Source organism: Meleagris gallopavo, chromosome 10 (genome assembly GCF_000146605.3).
Source record: "Meleagris gallopavo isolate NT-WF06-2002-E0010 breed Aviagen turkey brand Nicholas breeding stock chromosome 10, Turkey_5.1, whole genome shotgun sequence".
Classification (NCBI taxonomy): Eukaryota; Metazoa; Chordata; class Aves; order Galliformes; family Phasianidae; genus Meleagris; species Meleagris gallopavo.
This window is the reverse complement of record NC_015020.2, coordinates 4,494,549-4,514,474: the sequence shown is the minus strand read 5'-3', so window position 1 is coordinate 4,514,474 and position 19,926 is coordinate 4,494,549. Positions and strand designations below refer to the sequence as shown.

The 19,926-nt window shown below is 38.3% G+C and overlaps 1 protein-coding gene across 1 annotated transcript; it reads right to left on the bottom strand.

The window, feature by feature from the left end:
* Positions 1 to 210: 210 nt before the first annotated feature.
* LOC104912364 (dihydropyrimidine dehydrogenase [NADP(+)]-like) lies at positions 211 to 18,730 on the bottom strand. Its single transcript, XM_031554769.1, has 2 exons — positions 18,554 to 18,730; positions 211 to 435 (listed from the first exon to the last, which is right to left on the bottom strand). The coding sequence occupies exons 1-2, from the start codon at positions 18,713 to 18,715 to the stop codon at positions 226 to 228; spliced, it is 372 nt and encodes a 123-aa protein (XP_031410629.1). The 5' UTR covers positions 18,716 to 18,730; the 3' UTR covers positions 211 to 225.
* Positions 18,731 to 19,926: the final 1,196 nt, after the last annotated feature.

The following is a 19,926-nucleotide window of genomic DNA, read 5'->3' as shown; positions in this document are numbered from 1 at the left end:
TTCACATCCTACACATTAAAACTGGACACACTACTACAAACAGAGTGGAGACATCATATTCAGAGTAAAAAGTTATCCCATATCAAGGCATTTCAAATCTGCTTCCTTAAGCCTCCCTTAGATATTTGCTAATACGCTGAACAAAAAACATACAAACAAACAAACACACACAAAGCAATTAGCAGAGACTGCGTACAGTGAAGATGGAAGTGCATAGACATAGTGTTATACAGGAATAACAATGAAACAACATACCTTTCCTATCAGATCAGCAATTCCGGATACTGGTTTTCCTTTCTGATGGCGCATGGTTGCAGGACTCTGTCCATTCCAGTCTCCAAGTTCCTCAATGCTATTCAGGTAAAGAAGAGCTCGTAGTCCAGAGCAGTAGTCATCAATAACAGTGAAATCTTGGTTCTGGATTGCACTGCACACCTATGAAATGTAAGTCTAGTTATCAACAATGTCCATACACAAGAAGAGCGAGCACATGAAGTTAGCAAACCTTTTGGATTCATTGATTACCAGATGACTTTATTGTAACTAAACTGGTAGAGAACTATGAGAATTCAGGATATTTATTGGCTGCTTGCTCCTACATCAGTTCAGAAAAAAAAGGACTGTGTAACTCTGATTATGTCTAGGTTTCCTGATGGAAGCCCTTAGACCAGATCTGAAGGCTGTATAGAAGCAAATCTGCAGGCCCTGCCCCAAGAGCAACCATGGTGCAATTCCAGGACTCTGCAGCCCCACACACAGATGCTACCTGCAGATGCTGGGTATTCCCTAGCCTGCTTGTTTGGGAAGCACAGATAGACTTAGACCTCAGACAAGGAGAGATTCTGTAGACCAGCCTTCCAGCTCAGAGAAAGGCCAATTAGAGGAGGCTATCCAGGATTGCAACCAATTGGGTTTTGAGTATCTCCAAAGGCACTCCACAACTTCTCAGGGTTTACTGTCCAATTGCCCTTACAGTTTTTTCATATATTTAAACTGAACTTTCTGTATTCCAACTTATGCCTATTGCTGTTTGTCCTTTCCCTGGATATCACTGAAAGGATACTTTAGGTGCTTTAGAAACACACATAGCAGTATAGCTTTATAAGCATACTAGCAACAATCCCTGATCTGCAAGGCTTAACATTTAGACATAGAACTACTGATAGCATAAAACTGCCTGATAAGTTACAAGGTTTTTTTAAACTACCCTGTGGATATCGGCTCTGATTGAAAACCACAGAGATCCCAACTAAACTGACAACAAGTGAATAAAATGCTCCAGCTCCTCTCTGAACACATTCTCATTAGCTAAATCCTAACCCACCAGTGGAGAGATACAGGGTTGGTTGACTACTGCTAATTGTCATTCCCTGGAAATGCTCATAAATTCCAGATGTGTCAGTGTTTTCAGATTCTGATTCAGCTTTTATTCTAAAAACTAAGAACAATGCTCCTGATAAAACTGGCATTTACATACACACATAATGAGCATAAAATTGAAATAGCTATCTACCTTTGAATATGAATGTATGGATGTGCTCAAATGCAGGCACACTCTTTGGATATGAAAATATACTTCAGACATGTTTGGTATCAACCTAATAAATAATACAGGGAAAATTAAATGCAGGAACTACAAAATTCTTTTTCACATTTAAGATATGATAATACAACTTGCAAATTTGCAGAAAGGTGCACTTCACGTTGTAAAATACCATACACTATTACTATGCAAGAGAAAAATAAGGACAAACTACAATTTAAGCAGAAGAACATTTTCTGTGCAGTGCATTTACATTACACAAAATCTGTTTTTCTGCAGAAACAGCATGGGCATTAATTAGGTCTGCTATGCCTTCCTCAGACTTCAGACTTTTTTATTATTATTCCAGAGAAATTACAGAGAACATCCTAATAATTTCTGGTACATGATATTTAGCTGCAAAACTCAATTGCTGCTTATTTAAACCTCTTTGTTAACCATGGAATTTTCTATTATTTTTGTGCACAGGTACTCCTGTTATTAGCTATGCTTAAAAATACTAAAACTGTAAAAAATAAAAAATAATAAAAAAAATCAGTTAAAAGCTACATTATGTCATTTGAAATAAGTTCAGGCACTGTTGTCAAAATCTTGAAGTATTTTGACAGGATGTATATACATGAGATACACTGGAGGATACCTGTAATAACCTTATAAATAAGGAGGCTTTTACTGTTTTCTATCTTATCGTGCAGTGTTATGAACTGCAACAATATAAAAACGTGCAGATGATGATATCACACTAAGACTCACTGGGATCAATCCAAGTTCCATGTGTGTTTCACTGTTTGTCTTCAGTGGGAAGCCAAGTAGGTTCCAGAACTGAAGGCAAAATATAGTTTTTTTTGTTGGTGGTGTTTTTTTTCTTTGTTTTTTTTTTTGTTTGTTTGTTTGTTTTTTTTTGGTTAAAGAAGGTAAATTACTGCACTGAGGAAAAATATTATCTGAAATAGAAAGTCTTAGAAACTAAATTAGTGAGTGTTTTCAGACAACCTTGCTCTTCTGTAGAAGCCTTATGACTTTGGTGCCCAATGGTGCAGATAATTCCCCAAAGACACGCTTTTCATCGATTTCACTGATAAAAGCAGGGGAATATTTTTACAGGCTTTTCCTGGAACAAGGAATATTCAAACATCAGTGCATACAAAACCAACAGAAAGAGTTTTGGTCATGTTTCTGGAGAATTCCAAAACATTTTGAACTTCAAAATTTCTTAAGCTGTACATATCAGATGGTGATAGTTGTGTTTTAATCTTACAGTATCTTCCATTGATCTTCCAGTCAATGCAGAAAGCTTTGTTGCCTTTTAGAAGGGGTTGAAAAAGAGAAAGGGGCACTGCACCATGTTAGCCATGACAATTTCTACACTGCAGAGATAGCTGGCTGCCTCTGTTTAGATGACACTGTGCCCCCTTCTCAGCACAAGAGAGGTGGCAGGGCAGCAGACCAGGTGAGACATAAACTCACACTTCCAGGAAAATCTCAGAACTGAGCTGACCTGTCTCACACATCACCAGTGCCCCCGCTTTGGTCCAGCTGATTGCAGTGGGAGCAGGCATGCTTACTCTCCTTGCAAAGCTGAACGTTGAACACTCACCTCTGCTGATATCTTATTTTACAGGTGTGAAGAGCAGCAAAAGTGGTCCAGCTACAGCTGTATTTAAAATGGAACTACCTTTTGATTGCACCCTCATTTAATGTCTTATTAAACCACCTCAACAGGAGATTAATGCAAACAGGGTGCTACCCAGACAGCTGCTGTCAGTGCCTTGTGCTTGAACCTGATGGAGAGCAGCCCTGTCTGCTCCCCCCCTCTCCTTAATATCAAGCTTTTCAAGGCCAAACACAATGAAATTTGCTTCCCTTTAGACCCTGAAGTAAAAGCCTAAACTTCACAACTGATCACATATGAATGGTTATATTGCTTCAGACCAGCAGCCCAAAACCTGTGGCCAACAGAAACTGCTTATGGACAAGAAGTGGGTTGGCTGCTTATTTGGTTGAACATCCCAGGTTTTGGAAAGCAGAAGTGCAGGTGGCAGAGGCAGCATCTGTTCAATGTCCCTTGGTCCTGCATAATACAAGTGAATTAGTCTTGTGAGTTAATTAACATTCAGCAGTGCACTGACCCAGGCTTTCACCTGAAATGGTTAGGTAGAAAGTAGCCTTTTCTTCTTCAGAAGAGGAAGGCCCTATAAGTAATCAAGGGACAGAAAGTGAAGTGAAGATCACAGTGAAGTCGTCAGCTGTCCATTGCTTATATTTGTCTCTAACATTGGACTAGAATTTGGGCAAGAAAAGAAAGGCACAATTTTTTTCCTGTTTATAAAGGTAATGTGTATTATTCTTATTGCATTTATGTACAGGAGATAATTTTGCACAAGCTTGGTTTTAGTGCATTGCCTGACTATGTGACATCCTTGACAGTAAGATCCCTTCTTTCTACCTAATCCAGATTCCTCTTTCTTTCCAGCGGTTATCCTTTGCTCCCCAAAAGAAATAAACAAGCCGGCATACTGTGTATGATCAGTAATACTGTACCCTTAATATTCTGAAATATAAAACTGTTCAGTATAAGTTGCAATGGTAGGTAACAATTCTAATCTATACAGACACGTCTGAGATACTAAAAGACACACAATGCCTGCTTTGCTGCTGGTAAATCAAACATACACAGCATGATCTCATTGGGGAATGTGGGTGCGAAATGAATCACAGGCTAAGGCTCTAAGTGAAACTGCTCTGCAGAATGCAGCAATGGAGGAAGCATTCAAAGGTCCCTGCTGATGTCTTGCATACAGAATGACCTGTCTGCGCTATTACTAAATAAATATAAATACTCAGTCTAGATTTGTCAAAGGATCTAGAGCTATTACAAATCATACTTGAGGAACTGGAGTAAATTGCCAGGTTGCTATTATTGTGTAAAAGGAATTTTACAGAATACATGATTTTTTTTTTAATCATTCACATCAATCTGAAACTTTTAATTTGCATACAATGAAGAAAAAGTTCATTATCAGTGACAGGTTCTACTACAGCAGTTATACAACACTTTAAGTGCCTCTGCTTTTAACAGATATTACACAACAAGGAGAAAGCAATTTCTGAAGTCTTTCCTGAGACAAATCCCTTAAGAGATCTGTGTAAGAACTTTAGGGTTTAGCCCATAACCAATGTTTCTAGTAGGAACAGGAAGAATATCCCCACGCTGCATTATTATCCTGCCCAAACTCTGGCATAAGCCAGGGGGCTGTATGCAAGACCTGTGCCATTCGCTCAGTGCCCTGAACAAAGCGGCTGAAGCATTTCCAGCCAGATCATCCACTGAAACAATTTTTATTCAGTGCTTTTCTCACCTTTTCAATGGAGGATGTTGCAGATGACAGAATAATTTCTATAAAACTAGAAAGAAGAAATCAGTGTGTCAGAGAATCTGGTCTGTTTAATAATGAGTTGCTTTTCAAGAAGTCTTCTAATCATACACAAGAAGTGTGATTAGATCTGTGAGAACAAGAACACTGCAATGTCTAGCAGCAGTCATGCTCCTATTTGAAACTGTCTCAAGATCACTATTAAATCCCTTCGCATTTGTGGTAGGTGGTTTAAAAGACAATAGCTTGGAGAAAATTTTAATTTTTAAACCCTCCAAAATATATACACGTCGCTCTCTTCAGAATACAGGTGTAAAATCATTGTCATTTTTAAGAAACCAGAAGTAACGGTAAGGAGGCATATGGGTGGCACTGATACACAGTGGAGTAAGAAGATTGATGGATATATATTTGTATACAAAAACGCAAAGCACATAGTTTGACTGTTCTACCGTATTAGTTTCCATTTGCTGTAACTGTACAACATCAAAGCAGTGACGTCCTCATATAATGCATTTAGTGATAATGTAACAGGCGAGCAATAAACAAACAAACAAACAAACAAATAAATAAATAAATAAATAAAATCAAAGTGAGAGTTTCTAAGTAGTTTCCTGGCAATTGAAACAGCAGGCTCTTTCATCTGTGCTGTAACTGTGGCAGTGCATTGATTTAAACTCCTTCTGAGATCTCAAATGCTTTTACATTCTTAGGTCTTGCTGGCTGCTTTCTTTTTGCTTTTTTTCCTCCCTTCAAATGATAAAATTCTAGCATTTAGCAGAATGCCATCTTGCTTCCCCAGAAGACGGAGACTTATTTCAGCTTTGGTTCTAAACTGCACAGGATCTCTAAATAAAATAGCTCTCAAAATGCCATCCTATTAGGAAATCAGTCTTTGACTTCACAGTTTCTAATATTCTTATCATAGCAAGCGAATAAACAAATATTATTCCTCTTGGATACCCAGGAGAGGTTTTACAATGAATTAACATTTATTTTCTATTAATTTGGCTGTCTTTGAAATATTTTTACTGATACATCCAAATGGTAAATAAAATAATTATATACTGTTTTGATTTTATATTATATATTCTATTTTAACATTATCTATCACCATTTTACAGAAGCTTTCTTTTTCTACTAAAATTCTTCCTGATAACTACTGAAAACATAAATCCTCCTTCCTGTTAGAGAAATATTTATGAATGATTCTAAGGTGTTTTTCAATGTATAGCTTTGGCTACTGATTTTTTGTTGTTGTTCTTTTTTTTTTTTGTTAGCATCTAAAGACTAAGATACTGGTGGAAGAAGACTGAAAGCGTAAATGAATGCATGGTGCTTCAGGAAGGATGCTCTTTTTGCCTATCTACCTATCCATATAAATCAACAGCCTTCAGAAAATTAATGTTATTGTTGTGGGCAAAAGCATGATTTTGATCTGGGGAAGGTATACATAAAATTTTAAAATTATTCTCAATAGCAACGGGGAAAAACTGACTCAGCTGAAAGGGAGATCTTACTGGGCCATGGAATCTATCTGCTACATAGCCCTCGGCTATGGAAATTACAGTGCATGCTTTCCAGCTCCTCTACAAGAATCTACATGTGCCCAGACATGCAAAGCAAAAAGCAGTACACACTGGTTGCCCAACACAGTGCTCAGAATAAAGTGGAAAGAGCTGCTACTTGACAGAAAGGAGACATAAAATCTTCTCCAAGGGGGGTTTCTGTACTTACAATCTTCAGGATAACAAAGTCCATGGAAAAGCTGCCTATGTAGCGGTGGTTCCTCCTCCTCACGTCTCAGTGAGCACTGCCTTAGCAGTACATTAAATGCATAGCCTAAATTATCCTTTCTATCAGTAATTATTAGTTTTGCTGAAGGGTTGTAGGATTAAGAAATATTAGTGGAAGTGGATTATCAGACAATGTGGTGCACTCTCTGGAAAAAAACAAGATTCTTTGTTACAAAGAATAAATTTGTAACTGAGCGAAAGCTTTCCAAATATTGATACAGTACAGATGGAATGATTTGATTCATTCACATTAGCTGCTTAAATGACTCTAGAGATATAGGTTAGCAGATGGGATGTTACTTAACAAGGCTTCAGCTACTGGATCAAGATGCAAAACTGATTTGGATGATGGCTGATAGCCTTTTTAAAACATTAGAATTGAACTATATGAACTAATGAACTACTGTTTGTTCCAAAGTCCAGGACAGCTTTCAGAAAGCAATCTGATGGACTTCTATACTGTATCTACGAATGTCCTGAGTTATAGGGAAAAAAGAAAAACAACACAATCTTTTTTACTGAGTTCTAGGTTTAACATCCTAATATGTAGAGGGCTTAGTGGCGGCACTGAAGGGGAAACATTTAGCAGAAAGATTCAAAGATGCTAACTGCTCTGTGATTTGCAAGTAGGCAACCACTCTCACGTGGGCTTAAGAAACCTGTATAAAAAAAAGACTGAATGATAAAACATCATATGAGTGTCAGTAATGAAATATCTTAGTTTTCTAGTTATGCAGAGAGAGCTCATCAGTGAACTGTTATTCTAATCAAAAGTATAGGCTAATGTCAGTAAGTAATGAAGCTCAAAATGAGCTCAAAGGAGATGAAGGTCTTCAAGAAAACTTGCAGGATAAGAGCTCTACCTCCTCTACAACTCAGATCCTCTCTATAGCAGGACAACAGAGTGCTGAAATGGTGTTGAGCAGCGCAGAGCTGACATTTAATGAGGATGGGGGCAGGAAGCACAGGTAAGGGAAGCAGGCAGCTGTAGGTGGGCAGCAAGAAGATGCACACAGCTCACTGTAAAGCCACAGAAGCCTGCTGAGATAGGCTGTGAGGAAAAACTGCCTTAGCACCAACATGACATCCCTGAGTACAGGGCACAAACCTTGTCTAGCAACCCTGGGCACTAGTGAGTGGCTAGCAACGTCAGAGAAGAAGGCTAGAATCCACTGATACAGCAGGAAATAAGAGCACTGTAAGGGAGCTATTAGGCATGTTATTCGATGCATTAATTCATAGCCTGCTCCAAAGTACCTTTCCTCCCCTTAAGTTTTCTATAACAATTAATGCATATTTTATCTAAATACCTAAACTGGACATTTAGAAGTGGGAAACTGGTACTTATCAAGAGATTCTGAGTGATACAGTTCTGTGTCCCAAATCTTTGAGAAGAAAGTTACAGAAGAAATCAAGAATTTTCAGAAGGTTCCCTGTGGTAATTGTATTTTGGATGCTTTTTTTTCCTCCTGTCAACCATCCCTAGAGGAATGGTTATATTTCCTTATCTCACTAGAGCATTCTGTCAGTACTTGGAACAGCAAAGTGGACCTTTATGCAGTAGGTGGGCAAATACACTGATAAAAGTGCTGATCGTGATCATCTTCGCCCAGAAAACAAATATGATTCCACACGCCTTGAGCACTGAGCAGTGTGGAGACAGCCTCATAATCAGCCATCTACAGCAAATTGTATCACTGTACTCTAGATCCATAAAATGAAAGATAGCGTTGAAAGCAGATGAACTAACTCCCCTGTGTAAACAGTGCAATCACATACACAGGCTCTCCATCCTTAAATATATTTTGAATATCACTTCATATTTTGTTTGTTAACACCTAAAGGTCTCACCTCTCTCTTACAAGTTGTGTTGTGGAAAATGAAATCTTTCCTTTCTCCCAGTGGTTCTGCAGCTGCTGGCACAGAATCAGCAGCTGTGCCAGATAGATGGAGATTTACTCAACACATTTCAGTGTCCTATATTCTCCAGTTCCTCAAAAGGTATTTCTAAAATAGATACTAGTTAAATTGCTCAGACCTAGAGGTTTGATGTCAAAAGCCAGACAGCCCCATAACACATTTAGTCAGAAGTTAGTAACATTTTTAAAATTATTTACTTATTTATTTACTTTGTGAGCTAAACAACAGGAACTCCATCCTGTCTTGACTGGAGTCAATAAGCTTTTCCATTTTTGGAAATGCATGTTTGTCAGAAGCGAGAGTGGCTCTAGGAAAACACGCTTTTCAGAAAAAAACTGTATCCTGAAAAAATGTGTGGAAAAAGTTTCAGAATTGCCACTACGTGCTGTTTGACAACATGAAATGCAACAGCCCCATTTAGCTTGAAAATGTCTATTTTGCAATCTAAGTTAATTGGAATGAAAAGGTTGAAACTAAAATATGCTGCAAAGAAATTGAAACAAAAATTTGATTCACTTAAATAATATTTTTTCTTCAACAGTTAAAACAGTTATCAGTTAAAATGAAAAATCATTTCCATCATGAAACTTTCCTGTGACAGAATAACTATTTCTTGGTCATCGGCTTCTCCCTGTGCAGCTTTCCTGTGGCCTCTTATCTGCAGGAGGGTAAACACATCGGTAAGGCAGAGGCTCATTAATGCATAGAAAATCCAGGTTAGAGCTTCTGAGTTTTTCAACCCAGGACAGTGAATCAGGCACAGCAGGGACTTGAACCCAGATCTATTTTGATTAAATAAATTTGTCAATGAGGAACAGTTTCCTCAAAGAAGTTTTTAACAAACTCTAATGAGAGCCATCTACTAAGGGACGTCATCCTGTGACCAGAATTCTGAAAGCTTCCTACTTCTCAAAATCAAACAGAAAAGCAATTTTTTCATTTTGGAACCTCAGTTCAGTCCTGCAATGATTAACCCCTCATCCTTGTGAGTCTTTCTCTCTACTACTGTCACATTTTATTTCAGCTAAAATTACTTTCATCCTTTATCAGCTTGCCTGTACGAATTTGTGCAGCAGCTGCTGTGTCCATTGAAGAGTGAGATTCATGTGAATAAAATAGTTCTGACCCTCTGAGTCCTCCGTGTCTGAGATAAAAACCCACTTCCACATTTCCTTGGGGATTGTTTTACCTATCTCTGTCCAAAAAATAAATATCAGCAAGAAAAGCAGTGACATAACTCAGATACTGAAGGAAATTAAACCCTTTCTTAAATGTACTGCCAGCTTCAGAAAAATGGTTTCTCTGTTTGTTTCTTTCATTCAAATTGCGTGGATAAAAGGACTTCTCGGCAGACAGACCAAGCTGTGTCAAGGGGCTTATGTTGTAGCAAGAAAAATACTTCAAAAGGCATTGGGGCCCCCAATCCCAGATTGCTTCCTCCATCCTGGGCAGAAAAAAAGATTTTTCTACCTCTGAGGAAACCAATGGAATGGTCATCTGGTCTTGTTAAACTGCAATCAGCCCTGGACCAACCCAAGCTGGTGCACAGCCCACAGACTGCAGGATCAACGGAGCTGTGACAATACAAAATGGAAAATTTCTTGCTTGCGTACATTCTTTGTATGGCTGATAATGTTTCCCAGAAAAACGTCTCTGACAGCAGAGCTTTGCAATCCTGAATGTTTTGCGTTTTCCCTTGTAGAAAAATCAAGCCCTGTGCCAATACAATAGGTGTAATTTAAAAGAAAATATGGGAAATTCTCTAATTAATAGAGATAGCAGTAACAAGAAAAGAAACTCAGCATTTTCCACTGTGCTTATCTTTCCTTCTCTTTACATTTTCAATATCCAATATGAGTTGGAAACATTTTCAGTTTGATTTCCAGTCCCTTCCATGTTGAAACCCAAGAGTAACTTTGTCTACAACAAAACTAGGAAGCCAAATTTCTTTTGAAAAGTCATCTCCATGTTTCTTCTACTTTTTAAACTTCTAAACAAAATCACTTGACATCAATTCACACCATGTCCTTTTACCTGCAGAGAGGACTGGTCTGTGCTCATTCAGACAGTGGCAGTGTGAATCCACACCAGTAGTGTGTATCCACATTAAAAACAGAAACAATATTGGAAAGAGAAACAGTATTGTGGATCCTTGGGATACGGAAGGAGAGACAGTGCTGCTAGAGCAATTACTATTTGCATGTCTTCAAACCTGAAGTATCAAGCCACCAGACCCGGAGTGGACACCTGGGTAAAGAAGGGAAGGTGAAACTCAGTGTCCCCAGCTGCAAGAGCTGGGAACAGATCCTCTGCAGAGCCTGGGAGCAACTGCCACAGGACAGCATTTGAGCTGATGCTCCATTGAGACCTAATTGTTATTAAATAATTATTACCATTCAGTGATAGTTAAACCTACTTTGCATGAGAATCCATTATAAGAATGACAAATAGCAATTGTTATGGAATGAGCTTGAATTCATTCTTACAAATTTATGAAATAACAATCCTATCTATGCAGACCTCATTTACTAGCTGGTGAAATGAGCAGAAAAAAAGGAAAGCTAATAGATAAATCCCTTAAGCAGCCCCAAACAAAATGTAAAACTACTGCAAAACTGCACAAAATAAAAGGCATTATTAGCTTAGAGTTCAGTCCAGAACTTTGACATGATGGTTCGAATACTGTAACTTTTCATTAAAAGTGGCAAAAAAATAAAAGTAAATATCAATAATGAAAACGTGTTATAACCTGATATTTTTATCCACGACCAAAGAACTTTCTAGAGTTTTTTGTCTGAGAAATTGAGATTTCCACTGAAAGGAATTCTCACCAGCAATTAGCAATTTCCATTTCAAGTATATGTAACAGAGCAAGCATGGCAGTCCTCTAATGACTTATTTTTATTAACAAAAGAAGACAGACAGTTGAGAACAGGTTGAGTTTCTCTAATTAGCAGTGAGCAGAGAAAAAAGCAGAAAATAACGAAATGTTTATTAGAAGGATCACTGTATGTATCTCTGTCCCAACTCCTCTCTCTTCCACATTCCTTTTTCTTTTGATTTTATTTCGACATGTTCAAACAGCACTTTGTTCCCTCTTTTGTTTCTCCATGTACTGCAAATTTCAGCTCTGCAAAGAAGGGCCACTCCATTCAGTGCCACGGCCATTGAAGACTTTTTTAAGCATGCGGCTCTGTGAGCAGCAGAGCTAATGATACCTGGCTTCCAGCAGGTCTGTGTCTCCTGGTTGGGTTCTCTGACGTCTAATAAGGTGTGACTGCCAATTAAAGCCTTTCCTGTGGCTGACACAGCCCTGGCAGTGCTGTCCCATGTGGATTCTCAGAGGTCTAATGGAGGTGAGCCTATAGCATGATCGTTCTTACAGTGAAGGAATGCAGGTACATACTCTCCACTGACTGACTTTTTCATTTTTTCAAAACTTGTTATTGTAAAATAATTTCTATCTTCTGCCAAATTTCAAATAAAATGGCTGCAAAGTTCAAATGTGTCTGAGGATACTCAAAAGGATGTACAAACACATCAAGCTTCTTTGGGAAAATAGGCTTACTATTTTTTATAACTCTGCTTCTACCTGAGGATATTCTTATCTAAATCAAAAGACTTACATGTGAAAGGCGTGTTTGCCTTAAGTGGCATTTTGTTTCCTTAAAATTATTGGCAGACGTAAAGAGCTATTTCTTGAATCTGTCTGACTCTCAGTCGTACAGCTCTGGTGACCTGCTACTGCATCCAGCAATCTATTTGTTGGTGAACAGCCTTGTACAGGTTTTGTTCTTCTACCCCAAGCCACAGTGTGCATCAGAAGCTGTGCGCTGCCAACTGATGCTGAAGCACACCTGTTCTCTGTCACCAGAGCTCTCAGATACAAACCTCCCTGCCAACACGACGAAAAGCCTCTGTTCCCCAGTGTGGTGTATGGGTGGCAGGGGCTGAGTGGGGTGGGCAGGAGAAGCCCAGCCATAGAGACTGCATCCTGTGCTTGAGACTTGCCTGCAGCCTGACTTCACATTCCCCACACAGAGCTGAGATTAGACACAGGGAATCACCGAGCCCTTCTGCGTTCAAAGTCACTGTTATTCAACACAAGATGAAATAGTTTTCAAGTATCACTGGTAGAAACTTGGAATTCCAAAACAGTGGGCCTGTTCTACCACTGCCCTGCTCCATCAGCCCTGCGATTATCACCTCTTCTTCACCAAACCACTAACTGGCACAAGCAATAATTCCTGGATGAGATATTTTTGGCCTCAGCTAGTCCTCACTTATCTCAACATCAATGCCTTCACTGACTTGAGCAGACATCAAGATGAGCTTAAAAAAAACCACTAATTAAGTGCACAGAGAACTGGCTCTCTGTTTCACAGTTCTGTAGCCTATAAAGACATGGAAAAACTGCATCAGAGACCTTAAGAATTAAAAAAAAAAGGGGGGGAAATATGGTAAATTATTACAGGATACATTTACATCAGTGGGTTTTTTTTTTATTTGCTTGTTTTTTGAGTTTGGGGATGAGAAAATGACAGCATCTAAATATTAAGATATGACATAATGTTTATGACTTTTTTCATATCATTTTAGTGATTACGTTTTCAGAGCCTTGCTTGTATTTTCCGACATCCAGGACACTTTATACCTCATGGAAGGGTTCCTTGCAGGTTTCATATTTGTACAAATAGAATAACACCACCCTCTCGGAGTTCATATCCCACTAGTTTGTGATGGGAAAGCTTGTTTATTCATGCACAAGCGGCCATCCCTCTGTTATAAAACCTCCTAGCTAAAAACTTCAGTAAAATGTCTGCTGAAGAAAAAATAATGATCTAACTGTCCCGAATCCCTTGAGACTCTGGCTCCAAAGAGGTACCAACAAGAAATCTCCTTGAAAATGTTACAAAAAAATACAAGCAGTCTCATAAAAACAACTGTGTTCCACACTGGGGGCAGATTTTATCTTGCAGAAGCAAAAAATGTCCCTAGTGGTTTCCCATCTGGAAAATATTTCCAGAAGGGGTTTTGATCTTGGTCAGACCCCTAAGATGCCATGCAGGGATGGCAGTACGCAGGAGAGGAGGGCACAGGCTGATCCAGCCTCACACAGCTGCCCCAGGATACAGGCACTCCCACAGCACTCCCTGCCTGCAACAGAAGGTCCTGGTGCAAGGAGTGTGCAGCAGCACACACTGCTTTGCTGCACTGCTGCAGTGCCTTCACCCAGCCCTGTTCCATCTGGAAGCCTAGAGCAGGGCTTGGGGTGACACTGGTGGCTGCCCTCTGCCAGGTGGAACCTTAGGAGAAGGCAGTAAATGGGTGGATTTTCAATCTTGGCTGTGCAGAGAGCCTCACAGACATCCTTGCTGGAAAAACTGGGGACAGGTATGTCCTCTGTTTTATAAGAACAGAAATATGCTTAAAAAGAAACACGTATTCTTTTCAAGTTAATGACTAAAATTTGAGATTAGCAAACGTGTTCCATACCAGAATATAATGTTAAAAGACTCTGCCATGAAAAATGTATACTTCAGAAAGTACCCCTTTGTTCTACCTTCTTTTTTTTTTGTTACAGCTGCTAGAAATAATGACTACAGAATCTCTTTCAACAAAAGGTCATTTATGTCAATGGACAGAACACAGAGGATCAGATCACCTGCGGTAATTGCAAATTAATGCTCTACTGCTAATGCATTAACTACACAATATTGATCTACAATTGAATCATACAGGCTACTGTGAAGTGATTTTTACTTTAATATTTTTATGCTTTTATTGCTTTTTCCATAATGCATTTTTTCTTTCCACTGGAATTTTCTATAATTGTCTCTATTTTTAATTTCCTACAGCAAGATGACTTTGAAAAATGCAAGTCTGCTTCAAAGCCTTGTAAAAATCTGACAAACCATCAATGTGACATGCTAAATCACATACATGACGCAAAAGATGCAAAAAATTCAATATACATCTTATTTTGATTAATTGTGGCTTTAAAAAAAAGCTCACTTATAGAAAAAGCCCATATTTCAGCCCCCTGGAAGCCTATAGTAATGAACTGTACATCAAAAAGTTGCAGCTAGACATCTCTGGAGCTCTGGAGCTTTGTGTATATGAGGAATGCAGGATTGGATAAAGGAGTGCACGACAGAGTTATTTTTTTATTCCAAGCTTGTACTTAAAAAGCATTGGGGTTTGGGTGCCTTACAAAGAACTACCATCCTAAGGAATCAGCTAAAAAATCACAAAAACATTTCAGCCTTTTACTGAAAAATGTTAAAAAAGTGTTGCTTTTTTTCCTCACTATATCATAATATGGAATAATAAGGATAAATTGCTGTATAAAATTTTAATTTCAGCTACAACTGACTAGAATGATCCAGTTGCTTTAGATATCTGATGCAAAACTTCCTCACATACAAACATTTTGTCAGTAGTAGCCTAAAATTCTGCTCTCTGTTTTCTAAGGCTGGAGACAGAATGCACAGCGAATGCTGACATTCTTTCCCAGAACCATTCCCTAACAAACCTGATCAATACCACTTGAGGCTGTTAGAGCATGCATCAAAATATGGGTTTATCACCTGACTCCTTACTTGCATGCCCATGTACGACAATTTTGTAAATGGAAAATTAAGAATTTCCATTTTGTTAACAGAAAATAAATCCCCATATTTTAAAATAAAAGCAATTGGAAAGAAGAAAAAACAAAAAACAATGGAGAACTGATCACAGGTGGAATAGCTGCAGAGGCAAACCTGATCCTGGTTTTAATGGGGGTACATTTATTATTCATAAGCCTCTTTTCTAAGAGATACCACATGGCAATTAACTCACACAAAGCCTTTGTATTTTCCTTGCTGCTGAACATCATCCTCTCATGGCAGAGAAGACATTGGACTCTTGTCCAGGCAAAACAAAGAGAAGCCAATGGCCATACAAGCACTGCCATCCTGGGCTCTCTAGCTGTCCTCTGCAGATGGATCACTGCAGTCTGTGCTGCTTAATTGCATCAGACATAATGTGTTTAAATGCTGGATGAACTGACAATTTGCACCCCATTAAAACACAGCTAACAGGGGCACATCCACACACTGTTCTTTGTAACAAGGTGGTGGTAGCAGGGCCAGTGGGCAGGTTCAGGTTTTTAGCTGGAAGCAGGTGAGGAGATTCCTCTCATTTGGCACAGCTGGGTGCAGAAAGCATGTCCACACTGCCAAAGCCGTGGCTGTTTGCTTTCTGCCTCTGGAGCAGTCTATCACTTTTGCTGAGAAAGCAAAAATGACCTGTCAAAGCAACAGGAGTTTTCACTGTTCAAGACAAAAGAACTGAGGCATTTGGTACCAAGGACGTTTTAAGAGAGAAATTGGGATTCGAGGAAAAGTATGTTAGGCAGCTATTTGTATGACCTTGACATCAGAGATAACTTGTTCCAAAGATAACTTGTGAAGACGAAGTTGCCTTCTTCTGTTTATCACAAAGTATCTTGCCTGAGCAGCAAATGGATGTCTCAGTCTAGCCCCAGAGAAATGTATTCCTTGTATAAATGTCTATACAAATTACCTGTTTCCCTCACTTTTCCATTTGCCCTTCCTTAGATGAGAGAAATTTATGGCATACTCACTATCTAGCATGACGTTTTCTAAAGACTTTTTTTTTAAATAAATGTAATTGAACTAGTTCAGCCTTTACATACACAGCACTTTTAGAATCCATTTATCTCAGATAAGTTCAAATGACTTCCTTACTTCAGAGAAACAAAAATAAGCTACTCAAACTGAGGATGGGGTTGATCTAGAGGAGTTTTAAATCAGTTCTAGAGCTGATTAGACTGGTGAAGTCTGAATATAGTGAGAGTTTTTTCATCATCTCTGGGAAAGGCTGGTTGGAAAAAGAAATTATTCTCTGAAGCATAGAATACCAGTATAGATCCATTTCTGGAAGCTAGTTCCAGAGAATGTAACTATTAGTTAAAAGAAAATAATAATAGTGTATCTAAAGGGAGGCTAAAGGAAAGAAGGGGACAGATTCTTTAGCAGGGTCTGTAGTGACAGAACAAGAGGAAAAGGCTTCAAGCTCGGGGACGGTAGATTTAGGTTAGATATAAGGAAAAGGTCTTTTACAATGAGAGTGGTGAGGCCCTGGAACAGGTTATCTAGTGTTGTGGTTGATGCCCCATCCCTGGAAACTTTCTAGGGCAACTGATCTAGCAGTGGTGTCCTTGTTCATTGCAGAGGAGTTGGACTAGATGGCCCTCAGAGGTCCCTTCCAACTCTAAGGATTCTATGATTCTATGAACTATGTTGGTAATCCTGTCATAAAAGAAAATTATCTTTGCCATTGTCTCATTACCAATGATGCAAAGTAGAAGAAAACAAAACAAAACAAGAAAATAAACAGCTACACAGTCTATATAAAGGAAACATGCGTAAATGACATTTTAAAACTTCACTTTTAGCCATCCGGAAACAGATGTAGTAGAGGTAGAACAGAAAATCATTTTGCTATGTGTAGTTGAGATCATGTAACATTGTAATTGACAAAGTCATCAAAACTTGAGCATTATTAGCAATAATAAATGAAATACATAGCACTAAAAACATTCCCTTGCCAATCCTACTTTTTTGTTGACAAATGCTGCTCTGTAATTTGTACCATTACTTAGTACTTATATTTAAGAAGCTCTCAGAACATTGTTTAAAAAAGGTAGATATTTTGTTTGTTCATGGGAAGTTTGAAGCATTCTTAAACAAACTTAAAAGATAGGAAATAGTATTAACAAAGCTAAAAAAAATGTAACAAATCTATAGAATACCAGTTGTCTTCCACTTCAGCTCCCCAAAATACTAATTTTAAGCATATTAAAAAAATAAACAAACCAAATTGCCCTAGAATTTCTAATTATTTTTAATTGATATAGTGAACACATGACCATTGTCAGTAGTCACCATAGCTGTGCATAAAGGATGGTCACACTGAATCTAATTTTTAATGTTGCAGTGAATTGTGAGAATGAAACCACTTCAGTCATCCCATGGAGTGACCCAAAGCCAATATCCACAGCTGCTCTTGTCTTTGATGGGAACTCCACATAGAGGGGGACAAGTATCTACCAGAATATAGTGTTATATAATGGAACTATCTAACTTAACTACCATGCGCTCCTTATCAATCTGTCTAACATATGCTGCAGTGATGCCCTGACATACCTATCAGAGCAGATAAGGGGCTGATTTCCAGCCAATTTTCTGGTATCCACATTAACAAACAAGATTCCTTTTCACAACAGGGACTACCTAACTGAGCCAGTTTGTTCAGGGCTTCACAACAACCCATCAGGCAACGTAAACAGCTTCAACCACTGTGTGCAATCCAAAACCTTACTCAGTACTATGGCCTGCAATGACAACACCATATGCAGGAGGTGCAGCTCTGCACCTTCTGTTACAATAAGCATGCTTAAGAGGCACAGATTCCCAGATTAAGAAAAGTTACTTTAAATTGACTCCCAGTGGGACTCAAGTAATGTTTTTCGACATACTTCCTTGAAAAGGCTCTTTGCAGAAGACAGAAAAACAAGAATAAAGGACGACTGAACAGCTCAAGCTTAACACTGTGTAGGCCTTGCTTGTATGGAAAGGGAGAGATGTTTGAAATTTAAATCCTACAGATTATAGAAAAAAGTGATAATATACTCATGGACAGCCTTTTCCCAGATTGCTACTGTAACATCCAAAGTTTTCTTTTGGAAACTCCAACTTAAAATGAATGTCTTTAAGCAAGAAATATGTCTAAAACTTGAAAACTGCTTTCAACTGTTGAAAAAGGCCACTATGATAATATTTGAACGGAAGATATATTATAGCTTTAATTAAAGTTGCTTTAATTTTAATGTATTAAAGAAATAAAAATACCTGTAAAACTGAAGCTCCACTGTGCAGAAACTGGAGCGCACTTTCAGCAGAGTCAATGCCTCCAGTTGCTAAGATGGGAAATCCTGGAAGAGCACGGGCTATAGCAGACACTGCACGGAGCGCGATGGGCCTGATAGCATTTCCTACAGAAAAACAAAACATTGTGTTAGTAACATCAGAACACCTCCTCTACACATCCCTCATGGTAGAAAAATCAGGAAATAACATTTAATTATGAGATGCAGAGGTTATGTTAATTATAAAATGATATTAACTGGGTTTCAAGTGGTATCACTGCTTGCGAAGTATTATGAACTTGGGTGAAATAAACCAAATTGCAAAAAGATTTGGAAAACATTACAAAGCTGTACAGTATTTTAGCTGTTGCTCAAAACAAAGTTTAGGAATATCTGAGACAGAAAGCAATATTTTACCATACACTGTAGACAAAAGAGATCTATGCTTTTACATAAAGAATCAGTTTGGGTTTTTTTGAACACATATGTTGCACAAGTAAGAGAAAGCATCCCATTTCTTTATGCCTGACTAAAAATTGTTTAAAAGCACCATTTCACTGCACTTGACACTTCATCTGTCATTTAATATGTTTTCCCTTTGAATGTTTGTAGATTCGGATAATCCTTTAAGTAAGACCCCTTAAACTATTAACATGACAGTCAGAAGCTCAAAAGAGTAAATTCATTTATGGTTGAATCTCCAAGACCACAGCTTACATTTTTCAAATGTTATATAGAGGTTGAGTCAGACAACTCCCTGCCACATTTAGAGGAATTATGATTAAAGTCACAATACATCTGCTTTGGCTACAGCCTACTGATGGTATGCAACTACTTTAAATACTCATACAGATGCTGCTTTTTAATTGATGGATGACGTAGGCAGTTGATACATTTAGCAATTTATTTTTAGGCTATTTGGGATTTCTCTGAAAAATTCCTGCATTCTTAAAAATTCTACATTATGCATAGAGATTTTTTAGGATTATTTTATGTTATCATTGGAAAACAACACCGTAGTTTAAGGGAGGGATACATTATTCCCAGAGGAACTGGCTGCCTGTCAACCTACACAAGGAAATGGAAATATACTGTGTCAGGTAACTTGGGGAAATGCTACGATGTAAAATACTTCTGAACACTTTTCATGGGTATTGTTATAACCTTTAAAGATTTAACCTTCTAGAAGGGCAAATAACCAAAGGGTAAGAAAAGAAAGAAAACCAACACAATGAACAAAGCAAGCGGAAGAAGTAACCACAATTAAGAAGTGCAGGAAAAGAACAAATATAAGACAATGCATCACAACTCTGCTTTAATGCCTGACAAATGTCCTAGTTTTTTTCAGACAGAACT

What these genes read in the sequence shown, in the direction of transcription:
- LOC104912364 (XM_031554769.1), bottom strand. Translation starts at nt 18,715, where the DNA reads ATGTTTTGTTTTTCTGTAGGAAATGCTATCAGGCCCATCGCGCTCCGT. An exon ending in GTGGAGCTTCAGTTTTACAG is followed by an intron (nt 436 to 18,553) that starts GTATTTTTATTT and finishes TACATTTCATAG; the next exon opens with GTGTGCAGTGCAATCCAGAA.